At 42.7% G+C, this 22,279-nt stretch overlaps 1 protein-coding gene across 1 annotated transcript in view; it reads right to left on the bottom strand.

Annotated features, from left to right (window-relative positions):
* LOC140713792 (LIM domain-containing protein 1-like) overlaps positions 1-21,988 on the bottom strand; it is a 47,765-nt gene extending 25,777 nt beyond the window's left edge. Inside the window, exons 1-3 of the mRNA XM_073024324.1 lie at positions 21,674-21,988; positions 19,271-20,485; positions 1,731-1,832 (exon numbers count right to left, since the gene is read on the bottom strand). Of these exons, the coding sequence (XP_072880425.1) occupies positions 1,731-1,832; positions 19,271-20,375 (1,207 nt within the window). The 5' untranslated portion in view covers positions 20,376-20,485; positions 21,674-21,988. The remainder of the gene's footprint in view (positions 1-1,730; positions 1,833-19,270; positions 20,486-21,673) is intronic.
* Between the last annotated feature and the right edge of the window lie 291 nt (positions 21,989-22,279).

Here is a 22,279-nt window from a genome sequence, read left to right on the forward strand (position 1 = left end):
TCGCTGTAGGCAAATCTACTGTCCATTATCTTTATGTGTCTGCCACTTTCAGACACAGAAAATCGATTAAAAAGGTCATCTGACCTTTTTAATCGATCCAACATTCAGTAAGATCATCCAAATTCAATATATTTCAGATCTCTCCCCATATCCCTCAATCCCTCCTGCCCTAATGACAATCTGCAACTCTTCCTCTTTATATAAATATTTCCTTGCTTCCAGGGGAAAAAAAATGCTTTGATCTTTAAATTCTCCCTTCCCCTAGTCTCACCTTTTCCTTCTGTGCAAAGCTCCAATTCCCATAATCCTCAAGATCTCAGCACTTCTCATCTAGCCTCTTTGTCATTACCAAATTTAAATCATGCCCGAGGTATCAATACACCAAAGCTAGATTTAAGTGGATGGTTTTCAAAAGCCAGTTTGCTGGCTATGAAATTAATACTCTGCATCTTCATGTATAGGAAACCAACTAAAGAACAGGGATATAATGTGATTCTAGAACAGAAGTAGGCAGAGTTTTAAAGATAGCACCATCACAACCATTATCATCAAAAAGCAGTCTTTTCTATACACGTTTCAAAGACAATCCTTATGCACTGCTGAGTAGACCCTGATTTTAGTACAAATTATGGAACTCATCCTAATCTGTTATATAGATTAATACCATATAGCATCCTGGCATTGATAAGCACACTACATGAAGTACAAAAGCCAGGAAATGATGCTGAACTTACATAAGATAGTTTGATCCCAACTGGAATGGGATCAGATTCTAGGTACCACTGTCAAAACACAAGGATTTTGAGAGGATGCAGAGTACAAGTCACTGGAATAATTCCAAGGATTAGTTATGTGGGGGGGGGGGGGGGGGGGAAATCAAAGTAGCAGATTGTTCTCCCTACAGCAGCAAAAGGCAATACAGTTATGAAAGACGTATTGGAGTCATGAAGTCTGAGTGGACAGAGTAAATAAACTGCTTCCCAGGTGCAATAAACAGAGCATCCAAATTTAAGGCGAGTGTTGAAAAAGAGGCAAAAAAAAACACACACAAAATGCTGGAGGAACTCAGCAAGTCAGGCAGCACCTATGCAAATGAACAAACAAATCAGTATTTAGGAGCCAAGACCCTTCATCAGGACTGGAAAGGAAATGGGAAGATGCCAGAATAAGGTGGTTGGGGGAAGGGGAAGGAGTGTGAGTACAAGCTGGAAGGTGATAGGTGAAGTAAGAAGCTGGGAGGTGATAGGTGAAGAGGGGTGTTAACCATTGGAGAAAGGGAAGGAGGAGGGCCACAAAGAAGTGATTGGCAGGTAAGAGATAAGACTCCAGAGAGTGGGGAACGGAAGACGAGGAAAGGGAGAGGGAGGAAAATAAATTACTGGAAGTTGGAGAAATTGGAGGCTACCTTAATGGAATATGAGGTGTTGCTTCTCCAACTTGAGAGTGACCTCATCATGGCAGAAGAGGAGGCCGTGAGCAGATGTGTTAGAACTGGAATATGGATAGGGAATTACAAAGCCTGGCCAGCAGAAAGCCCCGTTTTTGAGGATGGAGGGAAAATGTCCAACAAAGCAGGAGATTAACCACTGATTCAATGGGCCAAATGTCTTTGCTCTTGGAAATTTGAAAAACTAAGAGGGTATTGAGAGGCACAATTCTTCAAAACATCAAACAGCAAACAAAATCATCATCTGTCATTCACAGAATCGATCAGATAAAGCGTTACTTACTGCAGGCACTGCAGGTGAAACAGGTGTCATGGTATAGGTGCCCCATGGCCTGGCACGCCTGGTGTGCTCCGTACACTGCTTTGTTACACTTCACACAAGTTCCTGGGAAAGAGTTAAGAAGAAACATTCACCTTAAATGATCAACAGCAGAAAGTTTACCCATGCTTACCCAGTACTCAAAGCTATCCACTGATTACAGAATTATAGTGAGGTAGAAGAATGGTCCAGTTTGGGCAGCACCGTAGATTAATGGAAATTATTTTCAATAGTACAAAACCCATAGTACAAAAATATCAGAGCATTACTGAAGGAATCCTATGTAGTTAGGGGAGGAGCTCCCGTCGGACAAGACATTAAGCAGAAACCCTGCTTGCTCTCAGACAGTAGAAAATAAAAGAACATTTTGAAGCGTTAACCCCAGTTTGTTTTAAAAAACGGTACATATCCACCAATCAACATCTCCTAATCAGGTTATGTTAAAGACAAAACAGAGGACGAGCATGTACAAAAAAAATGGCTGCCATGCTTAACTATAACAATTAATCCTACAAAGTTTTCACTGACTGTAAAGTGCACTGACACGCACAATGAAAGGCACTATACAGGTGCAAACATTTAAATCCAACAGAAACTACATTCCATTCCCTCATCACAGCTTGACCAAACAAAATCCATACATGGCACAGCCAGGCGTTCAAAGGGTGACACAGCTGGCAGAACTGCCCCTCGACTCTAGCAACCCAGGTTCGATAACGACCTACAGTACTATCTGTGTGGCGTGTACATTTTCTGCACATGGACACGAGTTTCCTCCCACATCGAAAATATGGTCAGGCTGACAGGCTAAGTTACCATTTAAACTGCCCCTTGGTGGAGCTGATAGAAAACTAAGAATAAAGTGTATTAGATTAGGAATGTGTAAAAAATGTGTACTTCAGTCAGCAAGAGACCTAGTGGACCAAAATCCCCCTTTCCATCTTCATGCAGAGCTATGGTCCCAGTGCAGGTCAACGAGAATAGGCTGCACTAAATGGGCTGAAGGGCCTGTTTGTGCTGTACTTTTCAATGACTGAACAGTTCTCCAGACTAAAAGCTTCCATTCCTGTTACAATGCTGAATTTGAGAATTTCATTCCAACTAACAATGCCAACAGAGAAGGAAATTTGAGAGGAACCAGTGAGAGCATCGAATGTTAACTGCATTGAGAGAAGTGCTTGGTACAACATTGAAAGAACATTAATTTGTGTATTTGAATAAAATCTCAGCTATTGCTGGTAGTTTATGTTGAAGAAGCTGAAAGCTAATGCTCACATCCCACTCTCAACCCTTTCTCATCAGCCAATTACCCACACCCCCCTCACTTATCACTTGCTGGCTCCTACTCCATCCATTCAATTCACCCCCTCTTTATCTTAGTTCAGATGAAGGATCTGTACTCAAAACATCATCTGTCTAGTTCCCTCCATAGATTCAGCCTGACCCACTGAGTCACTCCAGTGTTCTGTAGTTGCTGAATACTTGAAATAGAGTTAAATAAAATTGGAATTAAAACTTTATTGATAATGATGACCATGAACTTACTGCATTAAAAAAAAATTTGATCCTTAATGGAAAGAATTCTATGCTCTTACTGATGTGATCCTTGATTGAGTCAAGGACATTAAATAACAGTCATCAATAATATTCACATTCCATGAATAAATAAAGTGCTAAATTTAGGATTCCTTTTAAGCTTATTTCAACAGCACTACGTATCTACCCGAACAGTCTGCATGTCACTGGTACAACTGCCATTTCAGCAAACTTCTGTGGGCCAGGACAGGTATGCTTCTTATAATGTAATTGAACTTAAGGGAGGAAAGAACACTCATTCCAAGGCAATCCTCTGCAACAATACTCCACAGAGGAGCTTGGGGAACACCAAATATAATGACACAAATAAAGGGCTAAAGTTGAATCAATGTCCTTCTAAAGATTGGTCAGTGGTTTCCCCAATGGTGTCCCCATAGATCTACCTCCTGATTAAATGATTCAGCCCCATAAGTAATGACCATTTATTTGCTTCAAAAGATATCAAACCTTTTCCTCTTCAGAAGAATGCAGTACTCACTTCTGTGAGCCTATTAACTGGTGAATATTTATTTCTGAAACTAAAGCGTACCTTTCCTGCCCAAACAATGATAGGTCCGATGTGATGTGATACAACAGTTTATAAAATCATCCTTGCTCTGAACAGTTTCTCAAATGTAGGTGTGATGATCTGAGCCATAATCACTTCACTTTGCAATGATTTAGTCAGCAGGCACAAACCGACCATCTGCCAAATGGTGCTCGAACAGCTAATTGCTACAGAATTAACCTGTAGCTAAAAAGGGTCAATCCATAATTTTTTTTCTTTAGGTCTCCTTAATCCCTCCTCCCTGCCTTTCAACATCTACTAGAGGGAAGCTCCTGGTCAGTAAGACATTGACCATCTCAAGCCTCCGTCACATCTCACTCGTCCCCTTGCCTAACCATTTAAACATATTCCATAGCTGCCCCCTTGCCCTCACATGACCCTCTGGTTTCTCAGCTCAAACCCCCAAGTTAATTGTATTCACGAAATCCACCTCTTGCTCCCTTAACCTCATTCCTGTCAAACTACAAATAAACACAATTTCTCTCCTCAGTTTTGTTGGTAAGTTGTCTTTGCTCAAATGCTTTTCCTCTCTTACAAATATGCCCTTGTCATGGCCCCGTCAAAAAAAAATCTTGACTATAGTACAACTTCCAAATCAGAGGCATGTTTGTCCCTATCCAACCTGATTTCCCTATCTGCACTTACAATTTTAGATCATTTTCCACTGGCATCATTATTGTAATCGATAACTCTTACCTACAAGAATAACCATGTCATCTACCTCCAAGCTACCTCTTTGTCATCCAGTTGAGATGATCCTATTTTATTAAGATGCAGCCAGTGAACTTCTCACAACAACTTCCCAATCCCTATACATTTGGAGCTCCCAAGCAGAGTGACACATCTCATAGTACCACTGCTAGAGTCCAAAGTTGAATTGTGAGCACAGATGTTGTTGATGTGAACTGCCGACATTTTTCTCATAGCTGTTTTTTTTTTCATCTTCATTTCTCTCTAAGATCCCAAAGGTGTGCAAGATGGTTATTTGGCCGCTGTATATTACCTCTAGCTTATGCAAGTGTTAGAAATGGCGGGGGGGGGGGGGGGGGGGGGGGGAGGGAGTTGAAGAAAATGTAAGGGAGAATAAAAGAAGGATTGATGTAGAGTTCCTGTAAAGTGGGCAGTGTAGACTCAATGGGCCAAAGGGCCTGGTTCCATGCTACATCTCCCTGGAACTTGTCCTTGCCTCATCCACCCGCAATGGTTACTTATTCAGACCAGTGACTTCCACATCAGGAAATTGTGGGTTGTCCCATTCCACCAGTTTAAGCATAAATATCTGGGATGACATCCCTGTTGGATGCACTGCCTGTTGAATGACAACTTCCCTCCCCACCCCTATTTGCCCTTAACCCAAGATCAAGGCAAATTTTAATATTGGCCAATATTATTCCCCACCTCAGCCCCGCCCCCACCATCCCCACCCTGTCTTAGGGCTCAACCAATATCACAAAACCAGATGATCATATGGTCCCAGTCTGTTGGAGCTTGCTATAAATAAATTCGCTGACTCCCTCACATTACAACGCGATTTCTCTTCAAGAGTACTTAATCAGTTGTAAGGAACACAGGAAAACTATTAGAATTTTCGGATTATCTACCCTGAAGCCTCAATCACAAAGTATATTCAATTTGGAGATCAATGGATATTGAATCAATGAGAGTGACTAAGGCACGAGGACAGAGGTAAGTGGAGGTAAAACAGCCTTTATTTTATTGAATGGAAGCACAAGGTCAAAGAGCCACATGGCCTACTCGTGTCTCTATTTCTATTATGCAAATGTGGAGTTGACCTTAACCATCACCTGTTTGGAAAATATAGTGTCTGAGCCAACTGTGATAGCAATTTAAACTGCACATCCGCCTGCACATTGTCTCCATCCCTCATTTCCCTGCCTGTTCATGTCATTGTCTAAATTCCTCTTAAATGGTGCCATTTTATCTGCTTTTTACTACTTCCCCTGGCAGCTCATTCCAGACACTTGCTAGTCTGTGTGTGGTAAAAAAACACTTCTCACTTGAACCTTGTTAAAACTTCTCACCCCCACCACCTTAAGCATATGTCCTTTAGTATTTACTTTAGTGAATCGTCAGAGTAGAGGAAGATGCTACAACTTTAATCACACCTTGATCCATCAAAAGATGATGCTCCAGCTGACTTATGATCACTTTACGGCTCCTGGCTTGTTTCAGAGCCTTAACATTCAAAAGCATTATCTCATAGTAAAACAGATATTCAAACTCACTTGACAGAACATCATCACTTGCTCTACTGAGGTAAACGTCGAACTAGCGGGGAGGGAGGGAAAGAACGTCGACTCAGGCCTGAGAGGCCAGCATCGGGCATTTTCATGCCTTACAAGGCGCGAATGAAAGTGTGTGGCGCGCCATTCCTCACAGAGACATTTCGCAGTACAGTCGGCCCTCCTTATCCGCGGATTCAACCGACCGCGGATCGGGAAAACCCGGAAGTTCTCTCTCCAGCACTCATTGTTTGAGCATGTACAGACTATTTTTTCTTGTCATTATTCCCTAAACAATACAGTATAACAACTATTTACATAGCATTTACATTATATTAGGTATTATAAGAAATCTAGAAATGACTTAAAAGTACAGGCAGTCCCCAGGTTATGAATGAGTTCCATTCCTGAGTCCGTCTTTAAGTCGGATTTGAAGTCGGAACAGGTACATCCGGTATTATTTAGCGTCAGTTAGTCAAACGCTTTTCTTAGTATATAGTACATATTTTACCTTTCTATGCATATAAAACACTTAAGAAACATAGGTATTTCAATAATTTAACCACTGTGTTGCTTAGTAATAATTGTAGCTTTCATTGGGGCAGGGCCTTTCACATTCTCCATTAAAATTGTTCTGATCGTTGACCGACTGTAGCCTAACGCTTTTCCAGTGACCGATGGTGTTTCACCTCTTTCCTATCGCTTTATTACTTCCACTTTATTTTCAATCGCGATCGTGATTATTTTCGTGAACAGAAACACTGTTTCTGAGCCGCACCACCAGGTGCTAATGTCCACCGCACGGAGACATGTTAAATACAGTCCAGGGTTCCGCTGGGTCCTAAAGACCACCGCACTGAACCATGTTAACTAAGGGACTTGAGCATCCGCGAATTCTGGTATCCACGGGGGGTCCCGGAACCAATCCCCCATGGATAAGGAGGGCCGACTGCATTTTCTTTATTTTACGAGGTCGAGTTGCGAGCTCAACACTCAACCCAGCACGGATGAAAAGCGTACTCGGGAACGGCCGGACTGGATTCGAACCCGGGAACCTCCGTTCCGGAGTCCAGCGCTGATGTCACTGCGCCACCAGCCGACCAACTAGAGCACACTCCAAAATTAGAATGTTGGAACTTCCCTGGCATTCTGATAGTTAGTGCATTTTTCTCTGTTACACCATTTGAAAGCCAAGCTAAATGAAGTCAGCAAGTACAGTATATTTCAAGCAAAAGTTAATTAGTAAGGGTGTCAGAGGTTACAGGGAAAAGGCAAGCATATGGAATTGAGAGGAATAGGTAAAATCAGACATGATGGAATGGCAGATCAAACTTGAAGGAGCAGAATTAGGCCATTTGACCCAATGTATAATAGTATAATTCATAAGTTTAAAACACGCCATAAACATAGAAGTCTAAACATTTTGAGCAGTTCACCAGCAGGAGGAAGTGAAACCCCATGCTAAATCCACCCAAAGAAGAAGAATGTGCTGAGTGTTAAGCTTGTTATTTTACATTACCTAATATGTACATAGAAAGGGTTTGCTCTTCATCCCAGAAAGCTTGCAGTGTTTAATCATCTGTGCAAACACTACCTCACCAAGCGGAGGGCCACTGCAGTGATGACAAATATTTACCATTAAATAAAATTTAAACTAATATAATTATTTAACTAGGGTGCATTATTCAGAGGTGACCCCTGTTGAACACACTCATTTCTTACTCAATAAAATACATTTGATACAAAACTGCCAATCAAGCTCACATACCGGAGATTTTTCTTTTAAATCACCAAATTTTAAAATAAACATTCATGCTAGTGTCATTCCATGGTTGACAGCACCTAATCTTTTAAAAAGAAAGAAGTCTCAAGTCACAATCCTGCAGCCATACCAAATACTTTAAAGTTCGACTTACTAAGTAAATTTTATTTTCAAAGTATGTTTATGTCACCAAATACTACGAAGGATTTATTTACTGCAGACATTCATAGTAGGACAAAGCAATACAATAGAATCAATGAAAAACTACACACAAGGACTGACAAACTGTGCAAATACAAAAACAAATAAACATTAATAAATAAATCATACGAAGAACAGGAGATGAAGCGTCCACAGCAGAGCTTTTTACCCAAACATCTTCAGTTGCAGCACTGATACCTCCCCCACACCTCACATTTGTTATCAGGTCAAAAATAGGAATTTTGCCGAGGACTGGAAATGGGATTTCTCAGGAAGTGAAGCAACCCACACTGCAAAGTATCAAGACCGAGACAGTGTTTTGGAATTGGCCAATTAGCAGTGTGCAACATGCTACTAGAATGGCAGCACTGCAGCAGAGCTGTTGCCACGACAGCTCCAGCAATCCTGGTTCAATTCCACCGCCAGCTCTGAGGAGCTTGTATATCCTCCTCGTGACTGTGTGGAATTCCTCTGGGTGCTCTGTTTTATTCCCAAAGTGTGCAGGTTAGTAGGTTAATTGATCACATTGGTGCAACTTGAAGGCTTGTTGGGTTGGAAGGGCCTGTTTACCAAGCTGTATTTTTAAATAAATAAATAAAATAAAAATAGAAAAAATAAACACTGGGTAATGAGTAACTGAGGCACTAATCATCCACATTCATAGACATTACTACTGATAAACATACAAGGTCACAATTGACTAGAAATGCAGTGAACCAGCCACACAAATAACGTGGCTACAAGACTAGGTGAGATGTGGGCCAAGTAGCTCATCTTTTGACACCCCACAGCTTTTCACCATCTCCAGGACACACATCCAGAGCTTGATGAATTACTTTCCGCAAGCCAGGATGAGCACAGATTCAACAACTCAGAAAGCTCGGCGCTGCCCAGGGCAAAGCAGCTGCCTTGAGTAACACCTCGATTGCCTAACCAAAATATTCACCTCCAAACTGCAGCTGCAATCAGTGACATCGATAAAATACATTGCCATTACTCCTCCAAGTTCGTCTGACACTATCTTGCAGTTGTTATCAAGGACAAGGTCTTCAGGTAAGCTGAAACACCTGTGGATCCACCTTCCAGTCACACTTGGAAATATATTCAGTGACCACTTTATTTGGTGCACCTATCCATTAGTGCAAATATCTAATCAGCCAATCATATGTCAGCAACTCAATGCACAAAAGCATACGGACATGGTCAAGAGGCCCAGTTGTTGTTCAGACCGAACTTCTGGATGGGAAAGAAATATGATCGTAATGACTTTCAGCGTGGAATAACTGCTGGTGGCAGATAAGATGGTTTGAGTATCTCAGTAACTACTGATCTCCTGGGATTTTCACACAGAACAGACTTCAGAGTTTCAGAGAATGGTGCAAACAAAAAAACAAAGAAAATCCAGTGAGTGGCAATTCTGGGTTGTTAATTAGAATGGTTAGAGGAGAATGGCCAGACTGGTTCAAATTGACAGGAAGGTGACAGTAACTCAAATAACCACGTGTTAACACTGTGGTGTGCAGAAGAGTACAACACGTCAAACCCCGAAGTGGATGGGCTACAGCACGAGTCCATGGGCATGCACTCAGGTACCTAATAAAGAGGCCACTGAGTGTATTTCTGTATTATCATTTGATCATCATTGGGATTAAATATTTTTAAATACCCACTAATAGCACAGTGGCAGAACTTTGCCAGAGGGAGGTGATGGTTCAAAATGTAGCTCACCATCACCTTTTCAAGGGCAATAGCAGAGTTCATCATCCACATCCCAAAAATGAAAATTACTCATGCATTCAATATTTAATTTCATGTTATATACAGTGTAAGATTAAATTTGTTTTTAATAGCAACTGATGTATCAATGGGTACCTGTTCACACAAGTTCCCCAGGATCAACGATGGCTCTTAGGTGAATAAAAAGTTCAATTGGATCTCTGACTGTTGTTTATAAAGGGGCACCTTAGAGTTCCTACTGCCCATGATTACTAGTCTGCAGTTAATGGTAATCCAACTCTTGCAGACCACTTAAAGCAAAACAAAAATATAAAAATTTTCCTTTTATTATCAATGTCTAAGGAACTCCAAGCCAACAGAACCTATAACATATCAGATATAGGTTGTAATTAAAATCAAACAACCATGTCATCTACTGGCTAAATACTTTCCATATTAGCTCATATCTAACCAATGTTTAGAAGGCTGAACTAATTCTGTCTGTGTGTCACTTGTTTGCTTGAGCTCGAATAGTGGTCAATATCATCCTCGAGTCCAATGAACTGTGCTGTCAGATTAGTGTATTACTGAGAGAGAGTGCTGGCGCATAAGCAAGTTTGAAACAGAAGCTGTTCTTGACAGGATGCAAAAGATCCCAAGATACCACTTTGAAAAAGAGTTCTTCCTGGTTTCCTGACCACCATTTCACTGTTTATACAGAATCAGGTTTAATATCACATGACATATGTTGCTTATTGGCAGCAGTACATTGCAATACATAATTAAAAAATGCTAAATATATTTTAAAATTAAATTAGTGCAAAAACAGAGCAAAAAAAATATTGAGGTAGTGTACATGGGTTCATTATCCATTCAAAGCATTGAGTATGTGTCTTCAGGTTCCTGAACCACGTCCTTGATGGTAGCAATGAGAAGAGGACATGTCCTGGATGAAGGGGGGTCCTTCATGATACATGTCCTCAGTACCGGGGAGGATAGTGCCCACGATGAAGCTGGTAGACTCTACAGATTTTTTCGATCCTGTGTACTGGCCCTTCCACATCAACAGTGATGCAAACAGTTAGAATGTTCTCCAACTGTACATCTGTAAAAATTTGTGAGTCTTCAGTCTCCTGAAACTCCTGATGAAATAATTGCTGTAGTGCCTTTTCTGAAAATGCATCAATATGTTGGGCCCAGGATAGATCCTTCAGAGATACTTACATCCAGGAACTGGAAACCTCTCACCCTTTCCACCGCTGATTCATTGATAAGGACTGGTGTGTGTTCCTTCTACTTCCCCTTCCGGAAGTCCATGATCAATTCCTTGGTCTTACTGATGTTCAATGCAAGGTTGCTGTGTATGACACCATTTGACCAGCTGATCTACGCATCTCACTCCTGTACGCCTCTTCGTCACCATCTGAAGTTTTGCCAACAATAGTCATGTCATCACCAAATTCAGAGTTGGACATTTGAGCTGTGCCTAGCCACACAGTGGTGGCTGTAGAGAGACTAGAGCAGTGGGCTAAGCACACATCCTTGAGGCGCACCAGTGTTAATTCTCAATGAGGAGGAGATGGTATTTCCAGTCTGCACTGACTGTGATCTCCCGATGAGGAAGTCATGGATTCATTTGCAGAGGGTGGCACCGAGGCCCAGTACTCAAGGTTGTTGATTAGTACTGAGAGTACAACTGGGTTGAACACTGAGATGTAGTCAATAAACAGTATCCTGGTGTAGCTATTGCTATTGTTCAGGTGATCCAAGGCTGAAAAGAGAGCCAGTGAGATTGCATCTGATGTAGATCTACTGAGGCAATAGGCAAACTACAGCAGGTCCAGGTCCTTGCTTAGGTAGAAGTTGATTCTATCCATGACCAACCTCTCAAACCACTTCACATTTGAAGGCAGTGAATCTGGACCATAGATGTTGAGGCAGCTCACCCTGCTCTTCTTGGGTACAGGCATGACTGTCACCCTTTGAAGCCGGTGGGATCCTCCGAATGCAACAGTGAGAGAATGAAGATGGCCTTGAACGTTCCCGCCAGCTCTTTAGCAGGTACACCATCAGGGCCTGAAGCCTTGCGAGGGTTCGCCATCTTGAAAGATGTTCTGACGTTGGCCTCCAAGACAGGGATCACAGAGCCACCAGATGCCGCAGGGATTCACAAAGGTCTAGTTTTATTCACCCTTTTAATGCATGCATAAAGGAACTGAGCTCATCTGATAGTGAAGCATCAGAGCCTTCCATGGTGATAGGTTTCACCTTGTAGGAAGCTACGGCCTGCAAAGCCTACCAGCACTAACGTGCATCTAATTCAGTTTCTAACTTCAACTGGAATTGTTTTTTCACTCTTAAACTAGCCTTCCATACGTCACAGTTGGACATCTTGTATAGTTCTGCATCACCAGTCTCAAACACCACTTACCTAGTCCTCAACAGACGAGAAAAATAGTTCAACCGTGGCTTCTTGTATGGGTATGTCCAGTATGTCCCAAAGGCATCCACACGGGTCTTAATGAAGTCAATGACAACTGTGGTGTACGATTCAAATTTGAGGACGAATCAGAATCAGGTTTATTATCACTGGCACGTGACGTGAAATTTGTTAACTTAGCAGCAGCAGTTCAATGCAATACATAATATAGAAGAGAGAAAAAATAATAAATAATAAGTAAATCAATTGCAGTATACATATATTGAATAGATTAAAAAGTGCAATAATCAGAAATACCGTATATTTTTTAAAAAGTGAGAGTGCCCAAGGGTTCACTGTTACCATCAGGTAGGAGGTACAGAAGCCTAAAGACACACACTCAGCCACTCAGGAACAGCTTCCTCCCCTTTGCCATCCAATTCCTAAATGAACAATGAATCTTTGGACACTACCTTTTTTTTAAAAAAAATAGGCAGTATTTCTGTTTTTGCACATTTTTAAAAATCTATTCAATATACGTAAATAAGTAAATCAATTATAGTATATATTATTATTATTTTTACTTTATTTATTGTTATTATTTTTTTTCTGGGCTAGATTATGTATTGCATTGAACTGCTGCTGTTAACGAATTTCACGTCACATGCTGGTGATAATAAACCTGATTTTGGTTCTGGAACACAGAAAGAACCGTAGCTCTGCAGGTGGTAAGCACTCATCGTCACACTACTTCTGAAATTCAGCAATCTCATCCAACCTTTCCAACCACACAGACGTCTTCGGGGATGCATAAATTAGTAACCAGGGTGCCCAATAATTCCCCTTGAAGGAAACGATTTCACGCAGTTTAATAGTTGGTAAGTCTCAAACACCCTTTCAACTTTCTCTACAGATCAATGGAAAACAGGTCACGCAATGATACAATGCTGGCTGGAACCAAACGGTGAAATGGAACCAGTGAACTTGCCAACCCCAAGGGTTCCTCGAGGTGTTCAAAGTGACCTCTGCTTCATAGGTGCGGTCAAGAACCATCTTCAGGGATTATGAGACCTTACACGGTTGATCAATCACACTAACTGGAATAGTATAAAGGTAGCTTGCCAAACACCAGCTCTATCCTAACAATCAGAATCCAATCTGAATCCTTGTCAACACAATTTTCGCCGTTGTGATCTTCATCTTCGCCTTGACATTTGTTTGCGTGCCACTACCATCGTTCCATCCGTGTCAACTCGCTCCCATCGTCAACATCCGAAAGGCATTCTCAGTTTGTGTTAATTATTTGTTGATGGATAAATACCTACAGCACTATCTCTACGAGTCTGAAGGCAGTGAAGCCTTGAATTCTAAATCTGATAAGAAATAGAAACTACAGAAAGTGCGTCAATGCAATCTTAAGTACCTGGAGTATGATTTCATTCCGTTCCTGTGTCAGATCAATGACAAAGTGTCTTGTTTGCAATATTGTACTGTCTAATGAAGCCATGAAACCATCAAAATTGCAGGATCGCTTCCATAAAAGACACCCTGGAAAGGCTATTTACTGTATTACTCAATTCCAGGAGACGAAAGAAGCATTTGAAAAGCATTGTACAGTCAAGTCATATGCCAAGAAAGCTAAAAATGACCTTCATAGTGGTATCATTGCTTCTTAAAATATATCCAAATGATAAAAAAGTGTGGAAAATCTCATACAATTGGTGAAAGATTGTCTGCTGTACCAGAAGTGCTCACCACTATTCTCAAAAAAGCTATCAGTATTTTAAAATCAATTCCTCTGAGCAGTAACTCTGTAGTTCACTGTATTGACAAAATGAGTGAAGACTGTACGTTAGCTTTGAACAAAGCTACAAAAAGAAAAAAAAAATCACAATTTGGGATACAACTGGATGAGTCAGCTGAATGAGACAAGGCTTTGCTAATAGCATATGTACAGTTGATCAAAAATGGAAAAATTTATGAAGAGATTCTCTTAATAACAAATATCAACAGAGAATCAAACTACAACAAGCTCAAAATGTATATTGAGGATAAAAGTATTCCTATTAGGAACATGATTTCTTGTGCAACAGATGGAGCACGATATATGACAGGTCGCCATGCTGGTTTAGTGGCATTTATGAAAAAAGAAATTCCAAGTCTGCTTGCAATCCATCGTCAACATCTCACAGGCAAAACCTCAGCCAGTGACTTATCTCAAGCATGACCCTTGTGATATCTACTACCAACAAGATTAAAGCTCATCCATTAAATAGTAGAATATTTTGCCAGTTATGCCAAGGTAGTGATGAAGAGCTTGAACGCTTCCTTCTCCACACTGAAGTGTGTTGGCAGTCAAAAGGCTACAACCTAAAACATTTCTTTGCAAGGTGGAAAAACAGGAAGAGAGCTTGCAAGAAGAAATTATCAAAATTCAGAATGATGAAAAAGCAAAAATGCTTTTCAAAAATGTCAGCTTTTGTGGAATGTGGCTGCACTGACCTGGTCTTTGGAGAAGAGCCAGACGGCTCTTCATTGCATTTCCATCCTCCTACTTTGTTGAAAGAGGCTTCAGTGCAGTGAACTACATACTCACAAAAAAACAGAAACTGCCTGGACATTGTTACGCACGGGGACTTAAGGCTTTTGCTGTCACAACCTGAGCCAGCTATTTCAACTCTTGCTAAAAACCATCAGGCTCAAGGATCACATTAATATTGAAGCTGCTATACTGTGTAAGATAGGTTTAAAGACAAATAAAACATGAATCATTTTTCTTATGTTAACATATGGTCAACACAACACAACCAAAAAGTATATTGTGCCCAAGAGGGGCGTTGGAAAATATGAAGGTGCTTTGGTGGGGGGGGTTGGCAAGTATAAAAGTGCTTTAAGTGGGTACAATGATTAAAAATAAGGTTGGGAAACATGGAGCTGCAGTCATTTAGTGGGATTAAATGAGTGCCTGGCAAATGTAGTCTGTATTGTGGAGTGAAGATAATAGTTTTAGTTGACCCAACATTTATTTAGAGACAGTAGTTCAATCAGCTCCAAATGTTGGGTTAGCATTCCATCATCATTGGTACAAGGTTAGGGATGTGGGGGAGCATGTTGCGCCAAGTTAGATCTTGGCACCATTCACCTGGATGATTTTGCCAAGTTGGTAGTATGTGGGTGAAATAGCAGGGGAGCGACACAAAATCTTTGAATGTGGGGAGTGAAGTGTTAAGAAACCTGAGGTAATTATAGAGAAGAATTCCTTTAATCCCCTCCTGAAGTGGTCAAGGGGAACCAAGCCGAGAAAGTTGCTCAGCTTCACTCTGACGGACAAATCAAAGCAATTTTTTAAAAAAATTCACACACATAACAGACAACATAATTATCAGTTGGAGGTTGGTGCTCTTAGATGACATAGCACATTACTCGGAATTCTCTATCCCTCTTCTGGTGCCTTCTCCTAAACCTTCTTTGATCAGGATCTCAGTTAACCGACATAAAACTTAGTGCTTTAATGCCAAATCTTGTTTGATAACGTGACTAATCATCTTGGCAAATAAATGTACCACTGTGGGCCCTGAAGGCCCAAATTAGGGGGGAAACTGGAGGTAGGTTGCATTCCAAGAAGAGTCTGCGTCACAATTTTACATATCATCTGCACGTGCGTCAAGAAATGCAAGTTAATAAAAACTGTATTGATTCCACACACACCCACCCACCCACCTACCTACCTACCTACCTACCTCAGAACGAATACTATTCCACATTTTAGTTTGCTGGGGAATTTGTTAATTCTGTGGGGAGGAGTGTGGAAGAAGTGAGAGGGGAGAAGGAGTCACCTGAATGCATCTATGTTCGAATTTGTTAATTTCTCCAGTTTGGCTCTTTTTTTTGTAGGAGCTGTTCTTGGAACTACTGCCCTCAGTGAACAAATGTTATGAGAGCCAGGTGTGTTAATCCCTGAAGCTGGAGATCACATAAATGAGCGAGATCATGAAGAGTGTATGATACACAAAACTCTGCATTATGCCAGGTATGACAGGCAAAGTCAATACCCTCACACCTCCCTTAAATAAACCACTGGGGATCTCTTTCAACAGTTCTCACTGCATTTGGGCAAAGGTCAGGGAGTTTTTGCCTGCTTGTCACCCGATCTTGTAACATTACACCAGAAGATACCTGAACAGTGTGACTCACAACTCTTTCTTGTTTAACGCTTCCAAAACGACCACAAAAGCTTGAAAAAAATGCAACAAAGGCAAACTTTTTATCCTTATTATTCTCTGAAATAGAGTGAATACAAACAGGAACTAGAATCCGCAATAGTAATGTTGCACTGGAAAAAGGAGAAAGGAATTCTGCTTCAACCATTTCTGCCTGGCAACTTTAGCAAAAACCATTGGGAATTGTTTGAATAGGGAAAAAATGTAACTGCCATTGACTAAATTAGAATAATTGTATTGGAAAGATTACAGAATTTACTACTGCAAAAGTAAATAAATAGAATTAATAATAAAAGTAAATAAATAGAATTAATAATACATTCTTTGCATTACAGGGTGGTAAATTTGCACATCCTATGCCCCAAATTCAGCAACTACCAGACTATAGTTAAATAGGTCAACCTCAAGTACACACTGGTAACCTCCACAACATGGGAGGACCACGAGAGAGCCAGAGAGCTACACTGGCTGGAGTCAGGGCTTTCTGCTTTGGCTCTTGGTAGGATCACCAAGACAAACAGATCAAAGGGTAGAGGCCACACTAAAAGTGGTCTACCAGTCCTCCGGGTTAGGGGGTTCAACTCAGGGATAACAACCTGATGGGTCCAAAATAAATTGTTATGGAAGTGGCAATAAGGACATTCATTGCTCCCCTAAATACCAGCCACGTACGCAAACAAGTTGACAAGTGGAGCTCTGAACAGGAACGGAAAGGAGCTCCAGCAACAGGCTTACAGGTGTAAAACTGGCAATGCGATCTTACAGAGAGTGGAATATTAACTATTAAAGGATATATAGGTTTTGAAGAAAGAAAATGAGAACTACATTCACTTACCTCAAATTTTGAATGTTTTAGGTCAACTTGACAAGTTTAAGGTATTAAGGAAACCCGATCAGGTGCATGGAGAGAAACAGTTTCTGCTGTTTGGGAGCAAAGAACTGAGGAAGAAATGCACTCAAGGCCAGGAGCATCAATGGACAGGAAAGGCAAAGTGAATGTTCTAGGATAGACGACAAAGCGTCTTTCAGCCGAAAGATTAACTGAATCTCCCCACAAAAGATCTTATCTCCTGCATATTTCTAGCACTGTGCGTATTTATTTCAGGTTTCCAACATCTACTTTTTGCTTTCTTCTGCAGAGTCTGAAAGCCAGACCCCAACTATTTAGGAGTAAAATTGCTGAAAACATCACACGAGGGGCAACAGCAGCTCGGAACTCTTTCACAAGAGTTTGGTACCGGGCCAATCTCTTTTGAATTTCTGTTTGCCAAATCAAATAACACGATGTACATGGAACACAGGAGCAGGCTGGGCACGGCCAGATCAAGCGGCACAATAACGGCCACTGTTCTACTGGATTTGTGCAAAGCTAAAAGCAATGATACATTTAATCACCGCTTCGGCTAAACGTGTTTGTCCTTCGGGACATGTTTACATCGAATGCTGTTGCAATTGTGACACTGCTTCATATCAGAACAAGCACATTCTGGGCAATCGCAACCCAAAGTGGAGTTAAGCTATCACTTTCAGCCCATTGCTGAGTGGATGCGTACCTCAAACTCAATCTGCACTTTTATTGTTCTCACTGTTCCTAGTCATACATGTACTACATTGCAATTATCAGTGCAATTTGAAATTACATTTCAGTAAACAAGAGGGACAAATAAATTGGTCAATGTGCCCAGATGAATTTATTTTATTTTATTTTTTTTAAAAAGGTGGGGGGAATGATACAATCCTGCCTTTTGTGGCTGTGTTAGGTTTGACCTCAGAAATTACTGCAAGCCAGTTCCAATTCTATCTCCATGGATAAGTAGGAGGCACTAGTTCCAGTTGTAAATGGGTTATAAATGGACTTAAATGTACTTGATGACAGAGCCAGAGGTGAAATAAGGGAACTCCTGTATACTGAGAGTTGATACAATCTGCAATGTATTGTTACCTGAAAGGAACTTTTGAAAAGAGATTGCATTTAATTTCTGAAGAGGAGACAAAAGTTTGAGAGCTCTCGGACTAACTAGGCAGCTCTACCGTTTTTGAAGACCTAGGAGAGGCACAAGTTGCTAAATTCCGGATGTAATTTACTTTCTTTTATACATTAGTTTAAGAACAAAAAAGGCCATTTTCTTTTAATGATCACTACAAAACCATAAAACAAGCCGCTCAAATATGCAAAGGATGAGAGCATCACGTTCACTTAAGATCCTAACACTCATAACTGGCTTTTGTTCGAAGTTCAATAAATTCCAATTGCCACCTTAAATAGCAAAACATACAATGAATGCATGGGTTGTGGTGACAGAACCAACACTATTGCCAACAAATACTAATTGCAGCTGTTAAAAAACTTCATCCCATACCATGGTAATCTTTAATCAACACTGCCTCTTGGACAGCGGAACAGTTACAAGAAACACCCCGAAATTGGCAGAACACTTAGGAAACCTGCTTAAATGGATACAATTCACACAGTAATTCTAGCCAATAACATCCACTGACAAAACTTTCCAGAAAAAAAACCATGGAATGATTTTTACTACCCTACAAAAAAGAAGAGCTCCTGGCCAAGGCAGGTGACCACTAGCAGGTTTTGAGAAATATCTAAGAAAGAAGTTTGTGAAGGAATCCAGAGTTAGAGACTTGGTGGTTCGAAGTCACATGCCAGCAATTGAAGAGCAGAATCGGAGTAGAGAGATTTGAGATGATTAAGAGGGCTGAAGAAAGTTTGGGGGGATTGAAAGTAAAAGAATTGGCAAAAGAAGTGATCAAATTTGCAACAGATATGTCAATGAAAGCTTACCAAAATACTCTGCCTTGGGGTGTGCATCCAATTCTTGCTCCAGACGCTCAGTGAGAGCTTCTAGTTTTAATTCGGCTGTTGACGGTCCTGGGTCCTGCTGCATGAGGAGAGGCTGACAGGGCAGGCGTACCTTAGAGGCAGAGTCTTGGGTGCTGTAATCTGGATCGTGGTTCAGGGTTGAGGTGGACAGGTGGGTTTGCACTGGGGCCAGGGAGCTAGGACAGGAAACAGCCCCAGGGTGGGCCTGGGCAAAAGCATCGGGCAGGCCCATGGCCAGACTGCTGGGTACACTGGCAGGTCTGGGACCAGCCCGAGACGGCCTGGCATCAATCTCGGGGGCGCGATGGTTGATTTCGGACCAGTCCGGGCCAGGGTTCGCCGAAACGGATGGGCTGCGTTGACTGTGCTGGGGTAGGGCTCGGTGCTTGCCGGATTCACCGGCACCTGGGGCAGAGTGAGGGCTGACCTGAAACTGGATTACCTCTTTTGGACTGGAGGAGAGCTGATGAGTCTCCAGGAGACTGGATCGAGGACTGACCAGGCTGGACCTCGAGTCACCATCCTGATGACAGCCTGACCTGGGGCTCGACTGGGAATAATTTGGGGCACCAGGTGGAGTGACACTCGAGGGAGGGCCATGGGGTTCAGGCCCAGAGTGTTCAGTGGTAGAACTCTCATGATTAAGGCTGGGCCTGAAGGTCAGGTCTTGAGAGTATCGGTTGGGTAAAGGCTGTCCCGGGTGGCCGGGGAGGTTGGACACTGGCGTGGCAGACACTGGAGGCTTGGCTCCAAGCTCCCCACTGAGGCGATTCTGAGGCCGGGCTCTATCAGCAGAGGGCGCGCTCTCGGGATCACTGGCCATTGGGCCAAAGCCGCCATTGACTCTGGCGGCAGCCCCCTGCGGATTTCCCATGAGTAACATCTCCTGTTGCCTCTGCAGGTGAATCCTGTTCATCTTGGAGGCGAATACCCGCCGGGTCTCCTCGAACTCGGGCTTGCAAGCCTCCTTGTTCACCCTGAAGAGCCCATCCTTGGACGCCTCATACATATTCAAGTCCTCAATAAACTTGCTGGCCTCCAGCCCCAAATCCTCGTACTTATCCATGCTTCAGTTGGGGGGGGGGGTGCACTCTACCCCTGCTAAACTCACTGCCCACGTACCCCTGGTGCGGTGCCGTAGGAGACTGTGCTAATGGTGCAAAATCCTAACAGTGCCTGTGGGGAAGAAGAGACACAGAAACACAGTTGAAGTCTACAGACCCATTAGGTTCCCCCCCCCACCCCCCACCCCGAGCTAACTACTTTTGCCTCGTCACTGTGAACAACAGAATGCTGGAGGAACTCAATGAATCAGGCAGCATCTATGGAGGCAAAAGATGCATTTCAACCCATGAGACTCCACATCATAACCAAAAGGGTGCAGGAAGGATGGTGAAATAGAGTAGGGGAGGAGGGGAGAGGAGATAGGAGGGCAGCATGGAGTGGGATGAAATAGAGGTTTGTAGTGATAGGTGGACAGGGCAGTTACACCTAGCACCATGTAAATCATGAACACCAGAGATTCTGCAGGTGCTGGAAATCTAGAGCAACACACACAAACACAAAATGCTGGAGGAACTCAGTGGGTCAGGCAGCAATAAAGGGTCCCCTGAATGGTCCAGGCCCAAAACGTCAACTGTTCATTCCCCTTATTCCTCTCCACAGATGCTGCCTCAGCGGTGAGTTCCTCCAGCATTTTGTGTGTAGCGCCATGTAAGCTTTGATTTCACACCCGTTGACTAGAAATCTTTCCAGCTCCCTTTCAGCCCTGGTGTAGGGTCTTTCACCACTTCCCTCCAAAGAGGCTGGCTAACTCACTGAGTTGTATGCTCTGTACTTGCTCCGGACTCCGGCACCTGCAGTTCATGCTGTCCTCAATCCCGCCAGGCATTAAACTCGCCACAAACACTTCTCGAACTCGGGATGCGCGAAAACTCCTTTCCGTTTGCTTCCAACCCCGGGACGCATTAACGCCACCCCCCTTCTCTCTCTCTAGTTCCCAGTTCCAGGGATACAGTGGCCATCCCGGCCATCCCTTCCCTCCCTCTCCCCGCGAGTTCCTGGCTCTCTTGCCTCCACACCCACCCCCAGCCCCGGAATGTTAACAATACCCCCCTTCTTTCTCTACCCACCCCCCAGTTCCCGGCCGGGATATGTCAGCCCCTCTCCCGTACCCCATTTCCCAGGATACATTAACTAACCCCCTCCCTCCATAATTTCCAAACAGGATACGTTAACCTCAACTCCCCGCCTTGTTACCTATCGAATGAAAAAGCCCAAAAGCTGCCCCATTACCTCCGCCGTGGGAAAAAAAATCACTTCCAACGCAGAATTACAACATCTGGAAGGTTGCCGAGTCCTTACCCGGATTCCTCCGCACACACAGCGGGGCGGCCGCCCCACCGCTCTCCGCTCTCCTCTCTCCTGTCGATCACCGGGCGCCTCTCTACTCCTACCATCCCATCGCCCACAAACGGCCACGCAACGCGGAAGCCGGCCTCCAACTTCTCAGGCAACTTTCCTGAAGTTTGATTTTCTTTCTAGGAACAGAAAGTTTAAAAGTCTCGCCACGGACAGCGGCGATCGCAGGCCGAAGCGCAGATAACTTGCAACACCAACGGCCAGATAGTAACTGGCACCCACAGGGACAAGGCAGGAATGTAGCACTCGACAAATAGTTCAGAGAGGAGCGGACGGACACCGACCGGGAGGTGTTTCGCTGGAGAACGAGTGCAAATCAATGCGCTGGCAATCTTGGTCTTAAAGAGAAACCGTGCCGAGACGTCACAATTAAAAAAATCTAACCATTCATAAGAAATAGGAGCAGGAGTAAGACATTCGGATTGTCGAGCCTGTTCCGACGTTCAATAAGATCGTAACTGAATCCATTTCTGTGCAACTTTCCTCAATTCCTTTGATTTCCCCTAACATCCACAAAAACAACTTAACTGCCCAAGTACTTCAGTGTTT

Source organism: Hemitrygon akajei, chromosome 20 (assembly GCF_048418815.1).
Source record: "Hemitrygon akajei chromosome 20, sHemAka1.3, whole genome shotgun sequence".
Taxonomy (NCBI): Eukaryota; Metazoa; Chordata; class Chondrichthyes; order Myliobatiformes; family Dasyatidae; genus Hemitrygon; species Hemitrygon akajei.